This window comes from Alligator mississippiensis, chromosome 2 (genome assembly GCF_030867095.1).
Source record: "Alligator mississippiensis isolate rAllMis1 chromosome 2, rAllMis1, whole genome shotgun sequence".
Classification (NCBI taxonomy): domain Eukaryota; kingdom Metazoa; phylum Chordata; order Crocodylia; family Alligatoridae; genus Alligator; species Alligator mississippiensis.
In genome coordinates this window covers 176053701-176075835 of record NC_081825.1, presented here as the reverse complement: position 1 = coordinate 176075835, position 22135 = coordinate 176053701, and the positions used below count along the sequence as shown (strand labels likewise).

General features: G+C 57.1%; 1 protein-coding gene across 1 annotated transcript; it reads right to left on the bottom strand.

The window, feature by feature from the left end:
• Positions 1 to 1433: 1433 nt before the first annotated feature.
• On the bottom strand, positions 1434 to 22017 carry GRK2 (G protein-coupled receptor kinase 2). The gene is made up of 21 exons (XM_019496788.2): positions 21183 to 22017; positions 14816 to 14892; positions 13215 to 13288; positions 12614 to 12715; positions 12035 to 12109; positions 11494 to 11555; positions 10900 to 10951; positions 9790 to 9881; positions 9059 to 9158; positions 8743 to 8821; positions 8272 to 8402; positions 7619 to 7713; positions 7362 to 7469; positions 7190 to 7256; positions 6416 to 6516; positions 5914 to 5980; positions 5702 to 5797; positions 5104 to 5266; positions 4576 to 4712; positions 4337 to 4450; positions 1434 to 3377 (listed from the first exon to the last, which is right to left on the bottom strand). Exons 1-21 carry the CDS (start codon positions 21293 to 21295, stop codon positions 3213 to 3215), a joined length of 2070 nt encoding a protein of 689 aa, XP_019352333.1. The 5' UTR covers positions 21296 to 22017; the 3' UTR covers positions 1434 to 3212.
• Between the last annotated feature and the right edge of the window lie 118 nt (positions 22018 to 22135).

Here is a 22135-nt window from a genome sequence, read left to right as displayed (position 1 = left end):
GGAGTCCTGGCATCCATTTATTCCCCATCCCTCCCGGCTAATTCACTAGACCCCCTCTCCTGTCCTTTGAGTGTTGGATCTGAAGCCCGAGTTCTGGCATCCAGCCTGCCCCTGCTAACTCATACACCTCCCTCCCTCCCTTGCAGAGCAGGCATAGAACCCGGGAGTCCTGACTCCCTTCCCCATTGTTTTACCTGCTAGGCCCCACTCTCCTCCCAGAGCTGGGAAGAGAGCCCAGGAGTCTGGACTTAACTACAGAGGGATGCAAAGACTAAGAAGCATGACTTAGTTGTGGACACAGGTCTGGTGTATTTGTGGGGGTGGGGACAGATGGATGGGGGGGGGGGGAGGGTGGATTCAACCCCTGTGTTTCCCAGAGCGCCCAGGAGCAGGGCCTCAGTTGTGCATGCTGGGAACCCTCCCCCAAGCAGAAACAGACGCTTTGGCATGAGGCCTAAATAGCTACAAGGCTTTGCAAAGAGGAACCAAAATCTCCAAGGGAAGCGGGCAATGGAGCTGTGCCTGGTGCAGCCTAGAGCTAGATGGTCAAGGGGCCATGGGTCAGGAGTGAGGGGCAGAGCTCAAGAAACTTGCATGGCAACTGCCCCTGCTATGCTTGCTTTCACCACTGTCAGGTCAGGAGAGTTGGATTTCTGAGCTCCCTGCCTCACATGCTGGCTGCAAAAAGGGAGTGGCTTAGCCTACTTCAGGACAAGGGGAATAGCTCACTCTTTGGAGCTGTGCTGTCCCCCTAAGAAGCAGGAAAAACCCTATGCCCCCACCACTTGCTCTACAGCATAGAAACACCACCCCGGCACATGTAGGATGGGAAGAGCCCATGGCCTGTTCTTGGCCCCAGTCCTAGTCTCCTTCACTGCACCTGCCAGGGGAAAGCACCCTACATTGGTTCCTTGCCCACCTCCCAGCACCTCTTAGTGCTGCCCTGGCATAGGGGGACCAGCACTGACTGCCTGGGAGAGCCCCCTACTAGTCCCCTCTGCCTGCTCCCCGTGGCTTGGTGCCCTCAAATGCCGCATGCTGCCAACAGAGCTCCTTCATTTCTGAAAAGTGGAAGACTTCTGCACAAATGTGGCATGAGCTGTGGTACACTGCCCTCTCCCCTGCACCCTAGTGGAGACTCATACCCTCAATCGCTATACCTCCTTGGGATGGGGGGGGGCAGGGGTCACCCCACGAGTTCAGCCCCAGCACCCCCTCATCCACCAGGCTGTTAGAAATCAGGCCCCATGCTCTGCCCTCATGCCGTGACCAAACTCCAGCCGCATCCCCATGATGATATCTGCCCCCTGCCCCACTTCCAAATCTCTCCTCCCACCCACGATGGGGAAGCAGCCCCTGGGGCAGCCCCAGCCTGTGGTTGGACAGACAGATAGACACATACAGAACAGCCCCAGCTCAGGCTGCCCTCTTCCTTTTTTTTTTTAACACTTTTTTTATTATAAAAACTCAGTCTGGTTTTTTTTTTTCTTCCTCCACTTGTTAAAATCACATTCAAAAATCGGCAAAAAAATATAACAACCTAAAGAAGAGACGGACAATACACCAAATATTTACAGACGCGGTGAGGGCATGGGCAGGGGGATGGAGGCAGCAAAGTTCCCCTCCCCCAGAGATAGATACCTCCCCCCCTCCCCCTGCAGGGGAACAGCCAGGGGCAGAACTCATCACGTGTGGGGGTGGGGCATGCGGGGTGGGGGGTGGCATGGTGGCATGCAAGGGGGCCAGAGTTTGGGGCGGGTCAGGAGGCCCCCAATCCATTGATAAATGCCCCCCCTCAACCTTGTCCTGGCTCCATGTTGGGGATGGGACCCTGGGTTCAGTCACCCTGAGAGCCCCCTCCCCTTGTTCCAGGGGTTATAACACTGCTGGGGGGGGGGGAGGAGCTATCTGGCTTGAGTGATAATAGAGAGCAGCAGGCTGGGCCCGCTGGGCACAGAGCCCCATGGCACAATTATATACACAGACACACAGCACTTGGCATTGGCACCAGCCCCCCACCACCTCCCCAGCTCATCCCCAGCCACCTGCCCCTGCATGCTTCACCCCCAGCCACCACCAGGCAGAGGTGCAGGGCATCAGGCAACTCTTCTCCTTTGGCACGAGGCCCGCTGCTACCAGAGGGACACCTGGGAGCAGCGTCTGTCCCCCATGCCTCCCCACAGGAGGCAGGGACATGGCACGATGTGGTGGTTGTGGGGGAGCAGAGGGGTGGTGCAGGTTGCCTCCACAGGCCTTGGTTTGGGTTTGGCATAGGTCACATGTGAAATGAATTGGCTGATTCTCTGCCAAAAGGGGACAGGTGTGGCTGGCCCCCTTCCCCCACCCTTTGGCACAGGTTAGCACAGGGTGCTGGGGTGGGGCCAGGTGGCAGGAGGAAGTATGGAGAGGGGACCTGGTAGCTGGGGGCGAGGGGAACAGCAGCAACTGCCGCAGGCAGAAGAGGGCAGGGAGTTTCCTTCATCTTTGCCAGACGATTCACTTTGCATTCCTACCGTGACCCCGGCACTTCTGGGTTATCGGGGAGGGGAGGGTGCACCTCCCCCAGTCCTGCTTGGCAGCAATGTCCCCCCTCCTGCTTTGGAGCCAAACCTGGAGCCTATGCCATGCTCATGGCACCATTGCCCCTCTGTGGCCAGTTGCCCGCTGGGATCGGGTGGGGGGGGAGTAGAGTGGGGTGTTGCCCTGAGAGCCTCTGGCTGTCCAGGCTGGAGGGGTGGGGTGGGGGGGATGCCCTCATACTGGATTCCAAGGATATGCCCTATGATGCATGCGGGGCAAGGGCCCCTCTCTGCTGCTACCTTCCCACCCCCACTACTCCAGGCACCTGGGGCAGGGCCCCCCAGCACCAACAGCCATTTGGCAATGGGAGAGAGAAAGCAGGAAGTGCCATAGAGGAGGTTCCTCTCAGGGACCCTCATGCCCTGTGAGGGGGAAGGCACAGCCCAGCCCCTACCCCAAGACAGGGTACGGATTCAGGGGGAAGGAGCTGCCCAGGGGGTGGGTGGCCCTGCCCCCACCTGCAGCCTTACCCCCCAGTGGTGCTACCATGGGTGGGGCAGGACGTGACACTAACCAGCGAGCCGACATTGACCAGGATGTTCCTGGGAGGGAAGGAAGGAGGGAAGGTGGGGGAGGGGAGCCGGTTCAAACCCATCCCAATAAATTAAAGCCAGAGCAGGGGCTGGGGAGGGTCAGAGGCCATTGGCGCTGGAGCGCTGGATCAGTGGCACCTTGCTGAGCTCCACCACAGGCGAGCGTGGCTTGTTCTGCATCCGCGGGACCCGCTGCAGCAGCTGCTGTGCCTGGTGGTAGGCATCGCGCAGCTCCTTCTTCCACTGTACCATCTCGGGGTCACTCTGCAGGATAGAGAACGGGGGTCAGTGGATCAGGGGTCATTACCACGGATACTGCCAAAGGGCCAATCCCACCCATTCAAGGTCAAAAGTTAGGAGTCACCTTTAGAGGAAACACCTTTCCAGTGCTTAGTGGCCATACCCATTCAGTTTCAAAGGTCAGGGTGGGGTTAGCTGTAGGGGAAGCAACCTCTGCAGTGCTGCCCAGCATTTAACAGGTAAGAACCATTCAAGGTCCTGAGGTCAGGGGTCACATTCAGGTGGCATGAATGTTTTGGAGACCTCAAGAGGTTATGTACTCAACTATTCAAGGTCATAGGTCACTTATCCAGTGACTTGGCTGGTGTATGGGGATGTACACTGTGCCATGTATGCTGGCTTGAACATCCAAGACTTGAACATCAAGGTCAAGATCATGTTGAGGGGAAAAGGACCTTTGCAGTGACCTCTTGCACCCAGGAAGTACTGACCACTCAAGGTCAAAAGCCATGGGTCACACACATCCAGGAGCAAGGGCCATTCCAATGACTCAAAGTGATAACTATGCTGAGTCATTCAGGGTCAGAGGTCAGGCATCAGGCCTGTGCCATCTGATTGTTTGGAGGAGTTTCCATCCTGCCTACTGCTTGTGGGGGCTGTAAGCAGACACACCACCCCTGCCAGATAGGGATGGAAGTGGCATTAAGGAGCAGGATCCAGGGAGAGGGGGGCAATGCAGAGAGGGGAGGTGCTTTAGGGCCTCTGGGGGCAGGGGGCGGGGAAAGAAGAAAGAACAGCTGGCCAGTAGGTGTGTGAGGGAATCATAAGCCAACAGGGAGCACAGGGATGGGGATAGTCAGATGGGCACCTTGTGGGGCAGGGCAGCCAGTCAGCTGAAGGTTCTGGGGTACAGGGAACAGAGTGGCCGGCTGGTAGCCAGCAAGGGAGTGGGGCACTGTACAGTTGGCAGGGGTCACACTTACATCGCACTGCAGGATGAACTGTTTGCCACCCCGTATCTTGAGCAAGATGCATTTCCGTTCCTTGACCTGGGTCTCTTCCACAGATTCAATCTCCTCCATAGTCAACAGGGACTGCTGCAGTGGCAGGAGGGAAGCAGGAAGGGTCACACAGATGGAATCAGCCCCTGCCATACCCACTCCCCTTGAATGCATGCATGTATCTCCACCTCCTCCCCAGGCCCTTTCTGCCAGCCACGTACCGGGGACTCGCCCTCCCCTCTCCACTCCAGCCGGTTGGGGAACAGGTAGAAGTATCGCCGCTGCCACTGTGTCAGGAAGGGGTTACCCAGCTTGGACATGTAGCCATGCATGATGCAGTCCTTGCCCATGGCATATTCTGGGGGGAAGAGACAGTCAGGTAACTGCACAGGCCAGGCTTGATGTAGACAGGATGGTCCAGCAGGGGGTTCTGTGTGGAGTGGGTCTGACAGTGGGGGGAAAAACTGTAAAACTGTGGGGCATGGAGCCTGTCACAGGGAGGAGGAAGTGGGAGACAGGGTGTGGGACTGGCTGTGGGTCATGGGGCCGGCTGGGGGATGTGAAGCTAGCCCTGAGAGGATGCCATGATGCACAGATGGACTGATTGATTTTGGATATAAAATTCTATACAGCTATAGCTGTGTTGGGTGAGGCTGGCCACAAGGGGAGTCATAGTTAGTTCTGGGGTGACACTGGGGGGCAGATGCAAAGCGGGCTGTAGGACAGGCTGGGGTGTCTGCTGCCCTCACCCTCCTCGTGGCCCAGCTGTTTGTTCTTGGCTTTCTTGCGGGCCTCCAGCTTGTCGGTCTCAGCATTGACAGCATCGAAAACCGTCTCTGTCACCTCCTGCTGCCAGCGCTCCGAGATGGTCAGTGGGAAGTTGCGGTACAGCTCCTGGTCGCTGTCTAGCAGCTAGGGATGGACAGAAGGACAAAAGGGAGGGCAGTGGGAGGGTTAGCAGGACAGCAGGGGCTCCAAGCAGCCTCATGGTTATACCCATAGCCACCACTCCATGGCAGGGGCACCTTCTCTCAGAGGAAGCCCTGGAGTGACTGGCTGGGGCAAAGGGGACCATGAGCAAGCTTCTACTGTGGGAGTTGTGAGGGGTGCTTTCTCCACTCCAGAAAAGGCAATGCTGATAATACTTGGAGTGAGAGAGAGGGGGTGGGACTCTCCAAAGCCAACAAGATGTACAGTGACATTAGGGAGGGGGTGGTACTTGCACTGCCCAGCTCCCCTCCCCTCAACAACTTCCCATAAGGGGGTGGAACCTACAATAACCAGGCCCACCCTCCCTGGCAGGGGGTGCTGACAGACCAGAGAAAGGAGGGTTCATCCATCTGCTACCTTAATCCCCTTCGTGTCCTCCTCATCGAAGGATCCAATGTCGAAGGCATCAGCTGCATTGACCTCCCCACGTGGCGGGATTAGGGGTGGTGGGTACTGCAGAGCAAAGGGAAGGGATGTTAGAGAATCCAAGAGAGGGGGCCCGGGGCAGGAGGGTGGTTCTGCTCAGGGCTCTGCCCTGTCTCTCTCCCCCTTTCACAGCCCTCACTCACCTTCTGCAAGAAAACCATCTGCCAGTCCAGGCCCTTGAAGAAGGGTTCTTCCTTTACCTCTTGTGCCCTGTGGAATAAGACAGAAACTGGGCTTAGCAGAGTTGGTGACAGGAGCCCCTATACTCAAATGCTACCTATGCAAGGGCCACCCAACCACTGCTCCAGCCTGTGGCACAAAGCCAAAGACAAGGCTGAGACCTGGCTTGGGAAGAGCAGGCAGGGCTGGGCCAGCAGAGGGAGCCCCAGAGTGCTCCAGGCTGTCTCTGACTAAACACAGCAGCCAGGTTTCTGTAGACCCTACACAAACAGAACAGCCCAGGCTGGATTCACTGTACCAATCCCCTTGGTGTGCTATCTGTTGGAGGATCCGATGCCACAGCCCAGCTGGGGACATGGATCTACACTTTTCTTGGCTGGGCCTGCTACATGACTTCTACCTCGTAGTATCACCCCAGGCCATGGCATATCCCCTGCACTACTCCTGTGCAGGTAAGGGACTCACCCACGGCCCATGCAGCCCAGCCTCCGGTTGACATCTCTCTGGAGCAGCCCCTCCAGCAAGGAGCGCAGCTCAGGCGAGAAGGAGTCGGGCAGCTCCACAGCCTGCAGGGCAAGGGATAGGGTAATTGTAAAGTTGGGGGACAGACAGCACAAGGCAGATTCATGGGGCATTTATGGGGTGCCACAATCCCAGGCAGTATGAAGAGTGGTACACACACACACAAGCACTTAGTGTTGTGTAGCAGGAGATGGTGGTACACACACACACACACAGTCAGTGGGAGATGGCGGTAGACACACATGTATTCACACACAAACCCAACCAGGAGATGATGGTATACACACATACAATCCCAGGCAACAGGGGATGGTGGTACACATACACACACACACACATACACACACACGCACACTCTCTCTCAACAGGAAATGGTAGCATGCACATGAATATGCATGTGCACACAGAACAGCTTTTTTTTGGCGAAATCTTGTGGTCTCAGAGCTGGGACCTGCACAAGGGGCCACTAGCCCAAGCTCAGGAGAGGGCTCATGGGTGCATCTGGCCTTGATGCAGCTAGGTGTTGGGTGAGGGCACCAACCCTCAGCTGTTCAGGGTCCCTGGCCTGCCTGTGGGAACAGTTAATTCCTGGCCTACAGAAAAGGGCCCTGGCTCCTGAAGAGAGGCAGTGCAGGGAACAGGGCCAGTGAAACCCTTTTTTGCTGAATGGTGCCCTTGTGGGCAGTGGTGGCTACCCTACCTCAACCCCCCACTCACCATAGTCAATGTCATTCGGTCAATCTCATGCTTGTCCTTAGTCTTGTGCTGCCGGAAGGGGCTGTGCCTGTGACAAGAGGGGACAGCATGATCACAGGCTGCTCCCTGGCTCCTCCACCCCACCCCGCCCCATTCCAGCCTAAGACCAGCCCTGTGCTGGCTGCTCACTCACCCTCTCAGCAGCTTGAAGAGCATGCAGCCCAAGGAGAACCAGTCGGCACTGCTGTCATAGGCCACACCCTTCTGCAGCACCTCTGGCGCCATGTACCCGTGCGTGCCACTGCGGGGCCAGAGATGGATGGGCAGAAAGACACAAAGAAAAGGATCAAAGTACAGCAAAGGCAGCAGAGGGTGCCAAGTGCCATCATGGTGCAAAGGCAGCCCCAGCCTCTCCCAGCTGTGGGGTGGAGGGGTCTTTAGGACACTCACACACTGGCATGAGGCTTCTTCTTAGAGAAATCACAGGCAAGCCCTAGGTCTGAGATCCTGACGTGGCCATACTCATCCAGCAGGATGTTTGCTGGCTGCAAAGAGAGAAGTGCCCTGTGAACCTGAGCAATGGCCTGGGAGGACTGGGGAAGGCCAGGAGAGAGCTGAAAGGGAAAGGCAGTGCCTGCAATTCCCTCAGTACAAGCTCAGCCCCAGCCCTGCAAGCAGGGGTCACTGTGGGGAGCAGAGCAGGAGCACTGGCTTATGATTGTGATCCAAGTTGAAGGGAGATGGCAAGAGGAGCTGGGAAGGGCTGTTCTCCCCCTGCCACCTTTCTTCCTACCCTAGGCACAGCAGCATGGTAGTAGTGGGAGGAGCATCCCATATTAGCAGGAGTGCGGAAGGGCAGGAGGGGGTCCCTGAAGTGGATGCTTTGCTTTTACCCCAACATCTCAGCACACTGTGCATGGGCAAGGGAAAGCCCAAGGCAGGGGAACACCCTGCCTTCCCCAACCCTGCCCCCACCTTCAGCAGCTGGCTTTCCACAAGGTGGGGTGGGACTCCTGGGTGAGGGAGGGGATACCTTGTGCTTCTGGTAGCCCATGAAGCAGCAGGGTGTCTGTGGGGGTATGTATGTGGGGGCATGTGGTTACCTTGAGGTCCCGGTATACTACAAAGCGGTTGTGCATGTGTTCAAGTCCCAGGATGATCTCAGCAGCATAGAACCGCATCTCGGACTCAGAGAAGACCCCATGCTGGGACAGGTGGTAATGCAGGTCGCCCCCTGCAAGTGCGAACAGAACCGTGAGCTCAGAAGGCACAAGGCCTCAAACTCAGGGAGAGGAAAGATGAACGGACACTGGTGGGGAGAGGCAGCATGGCCAAATGGCTGGAGTGCCAGGATGAGTCTCAGGACTCCAAGGGTTTCTTCCCAGCTCTGCCAGAGACTCCCCATGACACAGTGCTCCCTCCCAGTGCCTCAGTCTCCCTCCTGTCTGTCTCCAGGGCTGGGGCTGCCTCCCATGGGGTATGTACAGTACCAGGCACTGGTGTCTGAAGGATTGAGAGCAAGACCTAGGAGTGCAATACAGGCAGGGAAGGCTGGGGGAGCAGGGTTCTCTCACCATTCATGAGGTCCAGGATGAAGCTGAGCTTGTCGGGTGTGTGGAAGGCATACGACATGCACACGATGAAGGGGCAGTCCTGGCACAAGGTGGGGGCGAAAAAGGTCACCTACTGAACCATAGGAACCCCACAAGCCCCCTGCCCCCACATGCTGCCCTGAGCTTCATCTGAATGGTCCCAACACATGCTGCAGGCTCTTTCCCTCACCACCCACCCTCATTGCTGTCTCCATCACATCCGCTCCTGACCCTGACCCCATCTTTTATACCCTGATCCCTGGCATAGAGGTGGTGGGAGTGAAGGACCCCTTCTCACCCCGGTGCTGACGAGGGACAGCATGATGCGCTCGTTCAGGGCCAGCGTCTCCCCCTGCTTCATTTTAATGCGCTTCTTATCCAAACACTTCATGGCGTACCTGCCACAGAAAGAAAAAGTAGCCCAGCTGGTATCCCTCTGCCTCCCATTGCCACAGCACCTGATCTCACCACTGCCATTTCTTCAGTACCTTTCTCCTTCACCTCATTGCTAATGCCCATCTACCTCCCTTCCCCAATGCAGGCATCCCTGTGCCCCACACAGCCAGGATAACCTCCACGCTGCCACTGCCACTGGGGTCTCTCTGCTACCCATGGTTTCCTCATTGCCTCCTCACTGCAAGTATCTTTCTGCCTCCCACAGCCATGGCAGTTTCCACCCCTGTCCTGACAGATATCTGTCCATGTGTCCTGTGAGTATAACTCCCTTCTTCACCATGATGGTGCCTGTCTCCTTTATCCACAGCACTCCTCTCCTTTTTGTGGGTATCCCTCCACCTCCTGCAGCTGGGACACCCACCCCAGAGGAATCCTTGTAGATATCCCTCTGCCTGGGGTATCAATCCCTCTGAAACTTCTACCTTCCTTCCCCATATGCTGGAGACTTTTCCCATTTCCCCACTGATGAAATCTCCCTCAGGGCACAGAGGCAATGTGTGAGAGTGAGCACCCACTCCCTCAACCCCGGAGCCCACCCATCCCACACAGGCTGGGGGAGGGGTTCTGGCTTACATTTTGCCTGTGTCGGCTTTCCGGCAGCCATACACCTCTCCAAAGCCACCGCGGCCGATAATGCGGTGCACGCTGAAGTCATTCATGGTCAGCTGGAGGGTGGGTGCAACAGGGAGGGGGAAGAAGAGAGATTGCAGGCTATAACTCGACTACACTGGAGCAAATTTGTAATATGTCATATGACATAGGGCCAATGTCCAGGACCTTGCAGTGACTTGGGGCAAAGGCACTGAGTCCAGAATTCCGGGGTTCAATCCACAGCTCTGCTACTGAATCCCTTTGTGACCCAGGGCAAGCTACTACTCCCCACTTGTGCCTTAGCTTCCCTAGTAGCAAAGTGGAGGGACCAAACTGTTTTTGATCCCTGGTTTTCTAGGCATGTGAGCATGTGCAGCACCCAGGAACCATCATTCATGGAGACAGTAGCTCTAGCTCCTCTCCCCTCTATTCTCATATAAGCTGCTGCACTAAAACTGCTTCCATTCAAGAATGAGGAGGACAGACCATGCCCAGCCCCTCCTCCATTCCCAAGCCCTGGCTACAGTGCTGGGTGTGAAGGGGAGGCAACAGCATGTCTGAAGCAATGGCCTGATATTATCACCCGCCTGGGAGCAGCCCGTCCTTCTGTGGCACAATGGCATTGGCAAGTATTGGAAGCAAAAGAGGGGAGAGATACTGGAGGGATGAGATGGGGGGGGGGGGGGGGCCTCCCATACAGGTACCCTAGAAGCATTGCCCTCCCCATCCCAGTGCCTTCCTCTTCAACCTGAGCCCCATCTTGGCCCTTGTCACTCCTTCACCTTGTGAAAACCTTTGGTCCTTAACAATGGCCCCCAACAGACACCCTTGTCCCACCACCAAAGGATGAGTCCCCAAGCTCGAGGAAGGTCTGGGATCAGTTCTTAGCATTGGGGCTGAGTTAGGACATGCATGGACTCTGTGGGGTATTGGGCTCCCTAGTGAAACAGATAGGCAGATAGATATAGGCAGGCAGGCCCCCTCTGTGCTCCCACTCCAGGCCCATCTCAGGTAAAACCCAACACCTCTCCTCCCATGGCAAGGTCCCTCTCAAGTAACACCTGTTGCCGACTTTCCCCCAGTGACACTCACATGGATGTTCAGCTCCACATTCTTCCACTGGCAGAAGCGGGTGAATTTGTCACTAGAATTAAACAGAAAAGAGATGGAAAAGATGCAGAAGCTCTAGGGGAAAGAACCACCTCCCACCAATCCCTGCCCAGTGAGAGACTCCTCACCCCTCTACCTAGGGGTCCTCCCGCCACTTCCCATAGGAAGACCTTCTGCATCCCCCTACTCAGTGAGAGCACCCATCTTCTCATAGGCAGACTCCTCTGGCCAGAGACATTTTATCCCCCTGGGTTCTGAGAAAACCCCTATGTTGACCTCTAGAGGATTTTAAAGCTGCCTCTATGCCCCACTCAAAAAGCACCCTGCTCATAGAAGCTCACCACCACACTGAGACCTCATCAGATAATGCCATCCCCCTGCAAAGAGAACCCCCACCGTGGCACGCCTGGAGAGGTACCCCCACAGCTTGATAGTGACAACCCCAGAGCTCCCCAGAGGACTAGATGACCCTCTTCAAGACCCCTGGGGAAAGAGAGTAGCTCCCCCTCAACAGGGCCTTGCAGAGAGCTCCCAGGCCCTTGCTGACAGCCCCCAGCCCACAATGGGGGTTCTCACCTCTCGATGAATTTCTGGAAGATGCCACCACGCAGGTTCTGGCAGATCTCCTCGATGTAGGGCTGGGGGTGACATAGGCTTAATGCTGTGGGGCCCAGCAGGGACTCCCACCTCCTACCAGGACACATTCCCACCCATACCAGGGCCCCAGGTAGGGGACCCTCTGCCTTTGGGTATATGCCAACCCGTTCCTTAATCCCCTCTGAAGTACAAAGTGCCCTCTTCAAACACTAGAGACGAGAGTGGACTTCAGTGCTCTGGCTTGGGGACAGGGGTACTGTAGATAAGTCTTTAAACCTGCCCTCCCTCCCCCATCAGGGGATCCCAGCCCCAGTCCCTCTTGCTCAGCGAGGGGGAGGAGGAAGAGACCAAGTTAGATCTGATATAGCTGGTGGGAGGAGAGGCTGAATCGGAAGAGTTGACAGGCTGGAGTGACTCCTGGGCTGGGTTTTGGCGGGGCAGGGGGGCGTGGGGATGCCAAACTGGAATAGGCTTGTGGGCCTGGTCCAGTGGGTGTTGGGGATGTCTGTAAGATAATTACCTGGAAAAGGTCGGGTGGCATCTGCTTCTTGCTGAGCCGGCTCTGTACATGCTCTGTGGCGCTCTTGGAGAATGGCTACAGGGCAGAGACACAGATCATTTAACCCCATGTGTCCAATGCCCCCAATCCCCCTGGGACTCAGAGCACTGGCTGCTCAACAGCAGGCACTCCTCCTCACCGGATGGTTCCCAAAAGAGCAGGGCAGGGGGAACACTAGGAGGGTGGAACAGTGTGGCTCTGGCACCACAGTAGGAGCATCACCCTTTAGAAGGAAAGGGGAATGTGTCCGGGGGGTGGGGACACCCCAGACTGCCTGAACAAGGAGAATGACTCCAACCTTCAAACCAGGACTAGGACATCTGGGAAGCAGGGTGAAGTGCAGTAGGAGGCTCTCTGAGGAGGCCAGGGTGTGGGGGATGCAGCATGGGTGGTTCTGTGGGCTCTCAGAGAGCAGGCACAGAGACAGACATGGACCAGTATTTGTGGGGTGGCCACCTTGTCCCTCCCAAGTGGTTTCAGGGGTCCTCCTCTGAGGCAAAGCCTGTGGGGATTTGCGGCATCCCTTCAGGCAGCACTCACATGGGAGCAGGCCAACAGCTCCTTCATGATGTACTGGTCAAAGATATGGCGGCTCTTGATGGCACGTTCCTCCTCGGAGTCCAACTTCTCATATTTCTTAATCTGCAGGGGGCGGGGAGAGGAGCAGGCAATGTCATTATTGGGCAGCTGGGAGGGATGTAGAGGCCATGGCTGGGAACATCCCTTCCCAGGGCAGCCCACGCAGCTGTGCCTAAGCCCCCCACTCCCCAGCCGGGGCAGGTGGCACTCTACCAGCCCTCTCACATCAAACGGGGCAATACACAGCTCCTGAAGACCCCCAGGGCAAGTGAGTATTTCTCCTATCAGCAAGGCTTAGGCAGGGCTGTGGGGAAACAGCCCTCTTGCCCAAGATCATAGGGAAAGGGCCCCCACAACGCATGCTGGGATCTCTCCTCTCTAAAGCAGCCCCCTCCCAGCTTTGTGCCTGGGGTCATTAAAGAGATACTGACATATATTCCCCCAGGCATGGAGGGTATTGTACCATCCTCACTGCCCCCTGCACCATGCTGGATGTGGAGGGGGCAAGTTGAGGTAGGGCTGGGGATCAGACACCCCTGTGATCCCTTCCCTCCGGCCTCACCTCCTCGTAGAACTCCATCAGCGGCTTCGCCTCCTCCGCCTGGTTCACACTGAAATCCCGGAATAGCAGGTAACCTAGGAAAGCCAGTGGGAGGCAGAGCGCCAGCGTTAGGGTCCCAGAGCCCCAGACTCCAGCCCACCCCAACCAGGCCTGCCCCTGCCCTTGGGCTGGCACACCCTAAGCGGGAGAGGTGCTGCATGCCATTCCCCACTTTCTGAAGCCAGCACATGCCCCTCCCCACAGGACCAGAACCAGGGCCCCCTAGAGGGGACAGACCCTTGCCCCATTCCCCACCCCTCTGCCATCTGTCCCCTAGGCAGGCAAATTCAGGGCCAGCTATGAATTAAGCCTCCTCTGACCCAGCTCCCATCTATACCAGGGGTAGAAATGGTGGGGGACTTCAGCTGAGGACACCAGTGCAGACAGGGCCCAAAGAAGCCTCACTCAAGGGCTATGTGGACTCAGGGGGAGTATGAGGAAGGCTGCTCCCACCCATGTTGGCCCTGCGGTTAAACGGCTCCAGGTGTTTCTCACGGTGTAGCCTGGGGTGGCCACAGTTCACAGGATTACGTAGGCAAGAAACCAGGGGATGTGCAGGGGGCAGGAGAGCCCTTGGCAGGGGGGGCGGGGAGGAGTGTGGAGTGTATCTGCGCGGAAACCACGAGCATCAGCATGAGAAGTGGAGGAAGTGACAGGGACTTCCTGTTGCGGGGACCGTTAGCTACCAACAGTAGAAAGAGGAAGTGTCCCCACGCCACTGGGACGCCAGGCCTGAAATCACACGGCCCCCAAAACCCCAACTCAACTGGGGTGCCCCCAGCCCAGCAGCAGCCCCTGACTGACTGGGAGACCCTGCCTGCCCCCCACAAAGAGAAACTGGCAGGTCCTTGCCCATGATGGATTGGGGGACCCCTGACCTCAGCCTTTGGCAGATGGGAGAAAACTCCAACCCCAAGCCCCAACCCATTGTGAGCCTCCAAGTGATCAAGGGACCTGTGAACGCCCCAGACCCAACTCCTGGCCTCAGTCAGGGCCCCTGCTCTCTGCCTCTGGCCCAACAACCTGGACCCCAACCTTTTCAACCCCACCCCAGGACCCTCCCCATCCCACCAAGAACCCTCCTCTGTTACCCCTTTCCAGTCCTTCCCTACAGCCAGGGGGCTCAGTGTTGGGTCCTGATCCCCCAAGCAGAGCCCAAGGCATTGGGGTTGGGAGGTGGGGGTGGGAAAGAGATGGCTGTCCAGGCTACACAAAGAGGAAGGATAATTTTTTCATACTCCTTAGTTGCTCCCCCACCTCCCTGGCAGCTGAGGCCAGTCTCACCCACCTCCTCCTGGGCAGATGCATACAGCTGTTGCCTTGGGATGCCTATTCAGCACCAAGCCCTGTCAGCCCACTTCTGCCCGCAGCCCCCCGTCGGCCCAGATGTGGGTTTCCCCAGAGCTCTGCCAGTGCCTCTCACTCCTGATCCCTCAGCTTTCCTGGATGAACAGAGTGGGGCCAATGCCAGGTAAACCTTGGGGTGTGCATGCTTGCATGTGTCTGTGCGCGCATGTGCTGGCACACAGCACTACTCCATACCCAGCCTCCCCTCCACTCACCAATCTTCTGAGAAAAGATCTTGTCGAAGGTCACTTCGCCCCGGTCATCCAGGTATTTCTGCATGACACTCCGAATACTGCCAAGATACAAGATGCAGGGCGGTGAACTAGGATACCTGCACCTCATGCTGCTCCCCACCCTGCAGGGAAACCATCTGGGACCCCCTGGACCTCACACCCATTGGAGCCATTCAGAATGGGCCCCTCCCTACCAGTCCCTGAGCTGTTTCCTCCTCCTGGTTTCCAATACACATTTTTTCCCTGAACAAGCCTCTCTTTGACTTCCCATAAATGTATTTTTTTTTAATTAAATTGCTGCTTTCTTTAAGACCTTTCCTCTTTCTCCTATGCAGCAGCTGCCTCTGTAGAACCTTAAACTGCAGCTTAACAAAGATTTTTGGCTAGAATTTTTTTAGTTTTCATTCTGAATAACAGTCACGTGCAAACCATGCATATCCACTAGCTTATTCACAAAGCAGCTTTACATTATGGCAATGGCGAATGACAGAAGTCTAGACCCAGGGCCATGCCCCATAGCACTGTTCACTGCACCACACAAGAGGCCAGCTAGATTAAGCCAACAAACAGAAGGGGAAACTGAGGCACAAAGAATGGGAAGGGACTGGCGGGAAACAACTCAGCAGGCCAGTGGCAGAAATAGGACTAGAACCTGGGTGTCCTGGAGCTGACCAGGGAATTGGCTGTGAATCATGGGCATTTTGGAGCTGACCAGACATGGGCCCATTGTGACACTAGTTTTCTTTTGAAGGGTTTATCCAGCCCCACTGCTGCAGTAGCTGTGCAGATCTCAATCTGTAGTGTACTGTTATCTCTCTGGGAGGCAGGGCTGTGCTACCAGCCCTGTTGTACAGAGGTTAAGTGACTTGCCCAGGGTTGCTCAGGGAGCCTGTGGGAGAGGACGGAGCCAATCACACCTTTCTGGAGTCCCACCTCTACCAGAGCTTGGTCCTTCCTCTTTTAGGAAAATTACCACAAGTCATGCCACACTGAGACCCCAACTGCTGATGCAGGTTGCTCTAATACCCTGTGGCATTGTGGTTCCCTGTAGGACTTGGGTCAGAGAGCTCTGGCTTGAACATGGCTTCTGGAGGCCTGCAGGGTTCAGACTCAGCACACCAGAGACTGGACTCCTTCCCTAAGACCTTCAACCCCAATCTATACTGGGCTAGCCAGGGAAGACCCACTGGGGCCTGAGCAGGCCTCAAAACCTGACAGCAGGTGCCAGCAGCCTCTCCAGTGTGCCAACAGGGATGCCGGCAGTATGAATACCATTGCAAGATGGCAGGCAGTCCCATACATGCCACCAGGAAGGGATTGGGCCTCAGCATGTGGGAAACCCCTCCGGCTCAGAATGCTCGCTCCTTCCCTTGGCAAGCTGGCCTGCCAGACCCTCTGCAGTGAGCAAAGCTGAGATACTCAGGACCCCTGAGTTGTATCCCTAGTTCTGGGAAAGGCCAGGAATCTAGAGGCTGGAATATGGGAGGCCCTGGGCCCCAGGACACATGGCTCCTGCTCCCAGCTCTGGGCAAGATAAGGAGGTCTGGGAATCTGGGAGCCAGGACTCCTGGGTCTGGTTTCTAGCTATGGGAGGAAGGTTAAGAGCCAGGACTCGGGTTCTAGCCCTTGATCTGCCCCAGACACCCTGTGATTTTGGGTGAATCCACCCTGTCTCTGGTTCTCAGCTTGCCTTCTCCATTCAGACCATGAATGCTCTGGACCAAGGAGTCACTTGCTCAGGGTCTGTGAAGCTCTTAGCACAGTAGGGACTCCACTATAGTCAGGGCCTCTACAGGCTACTGGAAAGAGCCAGTAGAGGTCCCAAATATCCCAGAAGTTCCCACTAGAGGGCTCCTGGCATCTCCAGCTGGAGCTAGCATAGCCATAGATGAGATACCAGAGGAGATGGGCCCCTGCTCTGGGAGTTCCTGGGTTGCTACACATCCTACTCATGCAGGTGCCATCATCCACTGAGCCTTGAGCACCTCATGCAGCTACTGCCAGGGCCAGGCCTCATGTACCAGGGCCCTGAGGACTCCTTTGGCCTGAGGGGGAGTCTCTGCTGGGCCAGAAACAGAGCAGGCTCCACTGCATCCCCTCCAATGGGAGGTGTCTGGGGTGTCCTCAAGGGACAGAAGGAGGTGTGGTCATCTCTGCAGCCGTCGTGATTATGGCGATTGGTAGAGCAGCCCAGAGGCTGCTCTCAAGGACAGGAGGACTGGCAGGGCCCAAACAGCTACACTTGTGTCACCCTCACTTCAGCTCCATACTAGGCACAGGTCCTCATTTTTCCGGCCTCCTTGAACGCAGGCTGTTAGGGTTACTTACTTCACACCGAGAAAGAAAACTCCCCTCTGCCCACCCCCTTACTCCAACTCCGGGTGAACTAGAAATGGGCAAGGACCTTCTCCAAGGCTGGCGGAGGGAATGGAAGTTCTGCTGGACACGGGGAAGGCTCTCAGCCACGGCACAAAGGGTTGGGGGTTTCTGTGAGTTGCATCCCAGGTGTGATCCTCAAGGGGTAGGCCTGTGCAACACCAAAATACCTTGCGGCAGCAAGAGCTGCCTGGCATGCAGGTTCACTCCCCACCTTACTGTGCATTTCCCCCTCACTCCTGACCCCCAGCCCCCTGCTAGCCCAGTCCTGGGCACCTGGCAGTGCCCTGCTGCAGTTCAGTGGATGGTGTATGTGATGCAGGGCTAGTGAGTGATAAAGTACCAGCACAGACTCAAGCTGTTTTGACAGGCTCCAGCTCCATTTGCCAAAGCAACCCTGAGGTGTAAGCAGAAAGCAGGAACCCCCCCTGGCTGGGCCCCAGGGTGAAGGAAACAAGCAAGGGAAGTGGGGGCTCTGGGTGGCAGCAGGGAAGGATGGGCAGAGTTGATGGGAGGCTTGGGGAAGGGAGGGATCCCTTTCAGGATAGGACTGGGATGGTAGAGGTGTGCACATGCACAGCCCATGTGCAAGGTGTGCAGAGGTGGGGTACGGGCGCACAAGCATAGGAGGAGGTCGTGGGCAGGGCATGCGTGGGAAATGCCTGTGCAGTGTGTGTGTGGAAACAGACATGTGCATAGGGGGAGGCTGTATGTGAGGGGTGCATTTAGGGGGTGCATGGGAGAAGGCTGCATGCAGGCTGTGGGGGAGGGATGGTTTCAAGGTGCACATGTGTGTTGGGAGCCGTGTGGGAGAGGCTGTCACTCATATAGGCTCACCTTCCCCACAGGCACCTTGATGCAAAATGGGGCAGTGAGGCCCTCCCAACCCCACTAGGTTGATTGGTCTGACTAGGCCCCACGTTACGGCTCTGAGTGCTGGGGAGATCAGAGGAGATTCCTTTAGGCCCCTGCCTCCTCCCCTAACCCTAACCTGGTGTCACACACCTCCTGCCCTTCCCAGGCCTCTGATCTGTTGCTGGCCATGTCCTTCCCTGAGGATGCAGGCTGTGGGCTGCAGCTGGCCACATATTCCCCTCAGGCCTGGCTGCAATCTGGAGACAATGGAGGATGCAGGAAGCCAGGACCATGGCTCAGGGACAGGCCTGAAGTGGAGCCAGATGCAGGCTAGGAGGGTCCTGACAGGGCCTGGGACTGAAGGAATTCCCTTTTCCCCTACCCAGCAGTGAGGGCCATGATATGGGGCCCTGTGACACTGGGAACCCCCCCGTGCTGTCAGCTTCCTGCGGCGCCAGGGCTCAGAGGTGGTCCTTGCCATGGGGCACATCTGGATGGGGTCCAGCCAAGACATGCCCCCCCAGCCCAGTTGTGGAGGAAGCCCTGCAGTACTGACCCCAACCTCTGGCCATAGCCATAGAGAGCACCTCTGTTCTTCCTGCCCCTGGCTCACATTGCTGCCCTATGTCCCAGGCCTCACTCTGTCCTGACTGGCCTCGCTGCAACCTTCCCAGCTTAGCCAAATGCCCCCCAACACCAGCTACACTCCCACTGATGCCCTCACATGGACCCAGCCCTCACTGCATCCCTCACATCCCACCTTAGTGCCCCAGCCACCACATGCTACCTCAGTTTCTACTGCTGCCCTCACACAGCCCTGGCATTCCCAGTGAGTCCCACATCTTAACCCACTGCCCCCTGCCTCTGTACATTGACTCAGCCCTTGCTGCACCCCATGCACAGACAGACCATGCCTTTGCTGTACCCACCTCCAGTCCTCACTGGGAGCCCCACATCTTGGTTTAGGGCCCCCATCCTCACACACCAGCTAAGCCCCCACTTCTCCCTCCATGCAGCCCTAACCTTCACTGTGCCTTCAGCCCAGTGCCCACAGCCATGTAAAGGCCAAACCACTTCCCCACCTGCAAAGGCCGAGCTCCACTGCACCCTGCCCCAGTGCCCTCTGTCCCCTAAGCCTAGACGCCCCCTGTGCAACGCCCCCATCAGGGCTGGCAAAGCCGACCCTGATCCTGCAATGATGGGGGGAGGGAGCAGTGTGGAAGGATCAGGTGTGTGAATCTACGGGGGGAAGAGACAACTCAGGGCAGGGGTTCGGCAGACCTGGACCTAGGAGACATCCTGTTCTGGGACATGGGGGGGTCAACACACCCAGCCTGAGTACCGAGACAGTGGGATTGTGAGGTGGGGGCACTCCAAACAAGTGATTACTTCCAGTAGGGAAAGATCTGAGGGAAAACTCCCCAGGCCAGCCTCCCTGCTGTGCTGACCAGGGGGCAGCTGGAGGCAGCAAGGCTGCCATCTCCCTCTGTGGAGCCTGGGGTCTATCCCCACCGGCAGTGTGGGCAGAGGGTATCGCACATGCATTTGGATGGACTACACTCATACCAAAATCACCCAGGGTGGTGTGACCTCTCAGCACCCCCTGGCCTGGTGCTGGCTTCCTGCTGTCTCCCACAAGTCATCACTAACCTAGCGTGCCCATGTGGTGGGGCCTGGGCTTCCTTCAACACCATCGTGCTATGGGCCCAGGGGGCACTTGGGACCTGGGGCCAACAAGGGGCCTGAGCTCTGAGATCCCCTCTCCCAGGGCCTGGCAATGCCTGTGGCTGTCAGGGGCAGCGTGGGGCAGAGATGCTTTTTAACAGGGATACTGGGGAAGGGCAGAGACTGGCAGGACCTGAATGTAAACTGTCTCCATAAAGCTGAGGGGTGGGTCTTGCTCGGGGGGTAGCGGGGTCTAGTCTAGCTAAACTCCCTGGAGACAAGAGCACTGAATCTGGATGACTTGGCCCCCTCCCTCCAAATTCTTACTCACCCCCGCAACCACCAATCCAGGCCTCCAGCTCCTTATCCATCCCTTCGTCCCACCCACCTGCACGCACTAGGCATAAGCCCATCTCAGACACACTCTGCACAGCTCTAGCCCCAATCTGTCCAGCATGGCTAGCACAGGAGGTATGTGTAGGGGAGACAGATGAGGGGCGGGGGGCAGGCAGCCCTAGAGCCCTTGGTTCAAGGCCTTTTCTCTCCTCCCTGCCAGATCCCTCACACCCCAGAACCAGCTGCATTTTCCTGGCTGGGCCATGACCACAGCAGCCTGGTGGTCCCATTGAAGTCCTCTGGGAGGAAGAAAGTGCCATGGGTGCTACATCTCCTGCCCTGGGCTGCACTACATGGACCCTTGACCATGTGCTTGATGGATGCACAGCACGGCAAGGCTGGGCCAGGCAGGGGCTGAGTCCAGACCCTGCGAAGGGTGGGGGATCAGAAGGTGTGAGAACATGCCAGGGTCTGTGTACCCCTAGGTCAAGACAGCGTCCCCTGTGCCTGCCCGCAGGTGCATGCTTGACAATCTCTAACGAACATCCCTGACTGTTACAAGGTGCCCGGGTTCACTAGTCCTGGATGCTAGGGCTGCTTCGGCAAGGAGAGCACAGCCCCGGTTGCTGCACGCTGACAGACATGAAGGGGAGGGGAACCTAGATTTGGGGTCTGAGGGGTGGGTTTGAAAGAAGTGGAGGGGGTATAATCACCACCCTCTCTCCCCTCTCCCTGGGTGGGGGATAAAGGAGGCAGGCACACAGAGGGACGCAGGAAAACAGAAGGACCTGGGCTTGGCGTGAGGGAGAAGAATCAGGAAGCAACAGCTTCGACATGACAGAAAGCACCAGCTTCCCCCCCACCCCCACTGCCCCGCCATGCCCAGTCACACACACTGCTCCCCTCCTAAAGCAATGCCACCCAGACCCCTCTGCCCACACTGGGCTGGCAGCTCTGCCTCCAGGGAGGCCCTGGGGGTGGGCATTTTGGAGGGGGAGTTGGAGGGCAAGGTGGTGGGTCCTTTGCAATACCCCACCGAACACTGACCTCCTCCCGGGGGAGGAGGGGATGTGGCTGGGCCTAGGTATCCAGCTGCCCCACACCTGCCTGGGCTCACCTGGGCTCAGGTAGGAGAATCTTCTTGCTGGCTCTGGCTGCCGGAGTGGACTTGCTCTTCTCCATGGCCATCAAGTAGCTCACATCGGCTAAGACAGCTTCCAGGTCGGCCATCTTGCCAGAAAAATTTTTTCCCTTCTCTTTCTTATTTAGAAAAAAAAAGCTTATTTACTGTATTTTATTCCCCCAGGCTTCAGCGGCAGAGGCAGCCCCCCGCTGCCCCCTTGATGCCAGCTGTGAAGGGGGAGGGAGGGCTTGGGGCAGGGGGAGGGAAGAAAAAGGGGGTACGTTCCCCCCAAGCCCGTTCACCAAGAGATCCACATGATGCCTGTGGAGAAAAGCAGCAAGCGAGCTCTTTCCCGTCTTCCTTATTTCTGATCAGCCCCAGCTCCTCTGCTGTTCACCGCCTCTTCCTCTCTAGGGCTGTGTGTGTGAGTGTGTATGCGCGCGTGTGTGTGTGCACACAAGGGAGGCGGATCTCCAGTGCCCTGAGACTGGGGTTTGGCCGGCTGTCTTCCCCTCGTTCTTGCTGACAACTGCTTCTGTTTTTCAGTGGAGTGTGTGCGGGTGTGAACTCGGGGGAAGCAGAGTGTGAAGGCTGAGTGTGTGTGGTGGGGAGAGGAAGGGGGGGGCCTGGGCCCGGAGATTAAAAGATGTGTTTGAGTCAGTGCAAGCGGGGGGAAATAAGAAGTTCCAAGGAATCTGTAGGGGCATTAAAAAAAGAAAAGGGGGAGAGAGCAAGGCGCTGAGGATAGGCTCCTGCACTCACACTCTTCCTCCTTGGCTGGCTGCAGGCTTGTGTGTTTCTCATGCAGACTCTTCCACACACCCCCCCCCCGCTCCCTGGCTGCAGCTTAAAGTCACAGTGCCTTGAAAACCTGGAAGTGAAGCTTTTTGGGAGGACAGAGAGCTTGAACGCTGCCCTCTGGAGGTCTCAGCTGATGTGTTCGTCCT

Coding starts and splice junctions, on each gene's coding strand:
- GRK2 (XM_019496788.2), bottom strand. CDS start 21,295: ATGGCCGACCTGGAAGCTGTCTTAGCCGATGTGAGCTACTTGATGGCC. Junction 11,556..12,034: donor TGCCACCCGACCTTTTCCAG/GTAATTATCTTA, acceptor TGTCACCCCCAG/CCCTACATCGAGGAGATCTG. Junction 8,822..9,058: donor TGTCCCTCGTCAGCACCGGG/GTGAGAAGGGGT, acceptor ACCTTGTGCCAG/GACTGCCCCTTCATCGTGTG.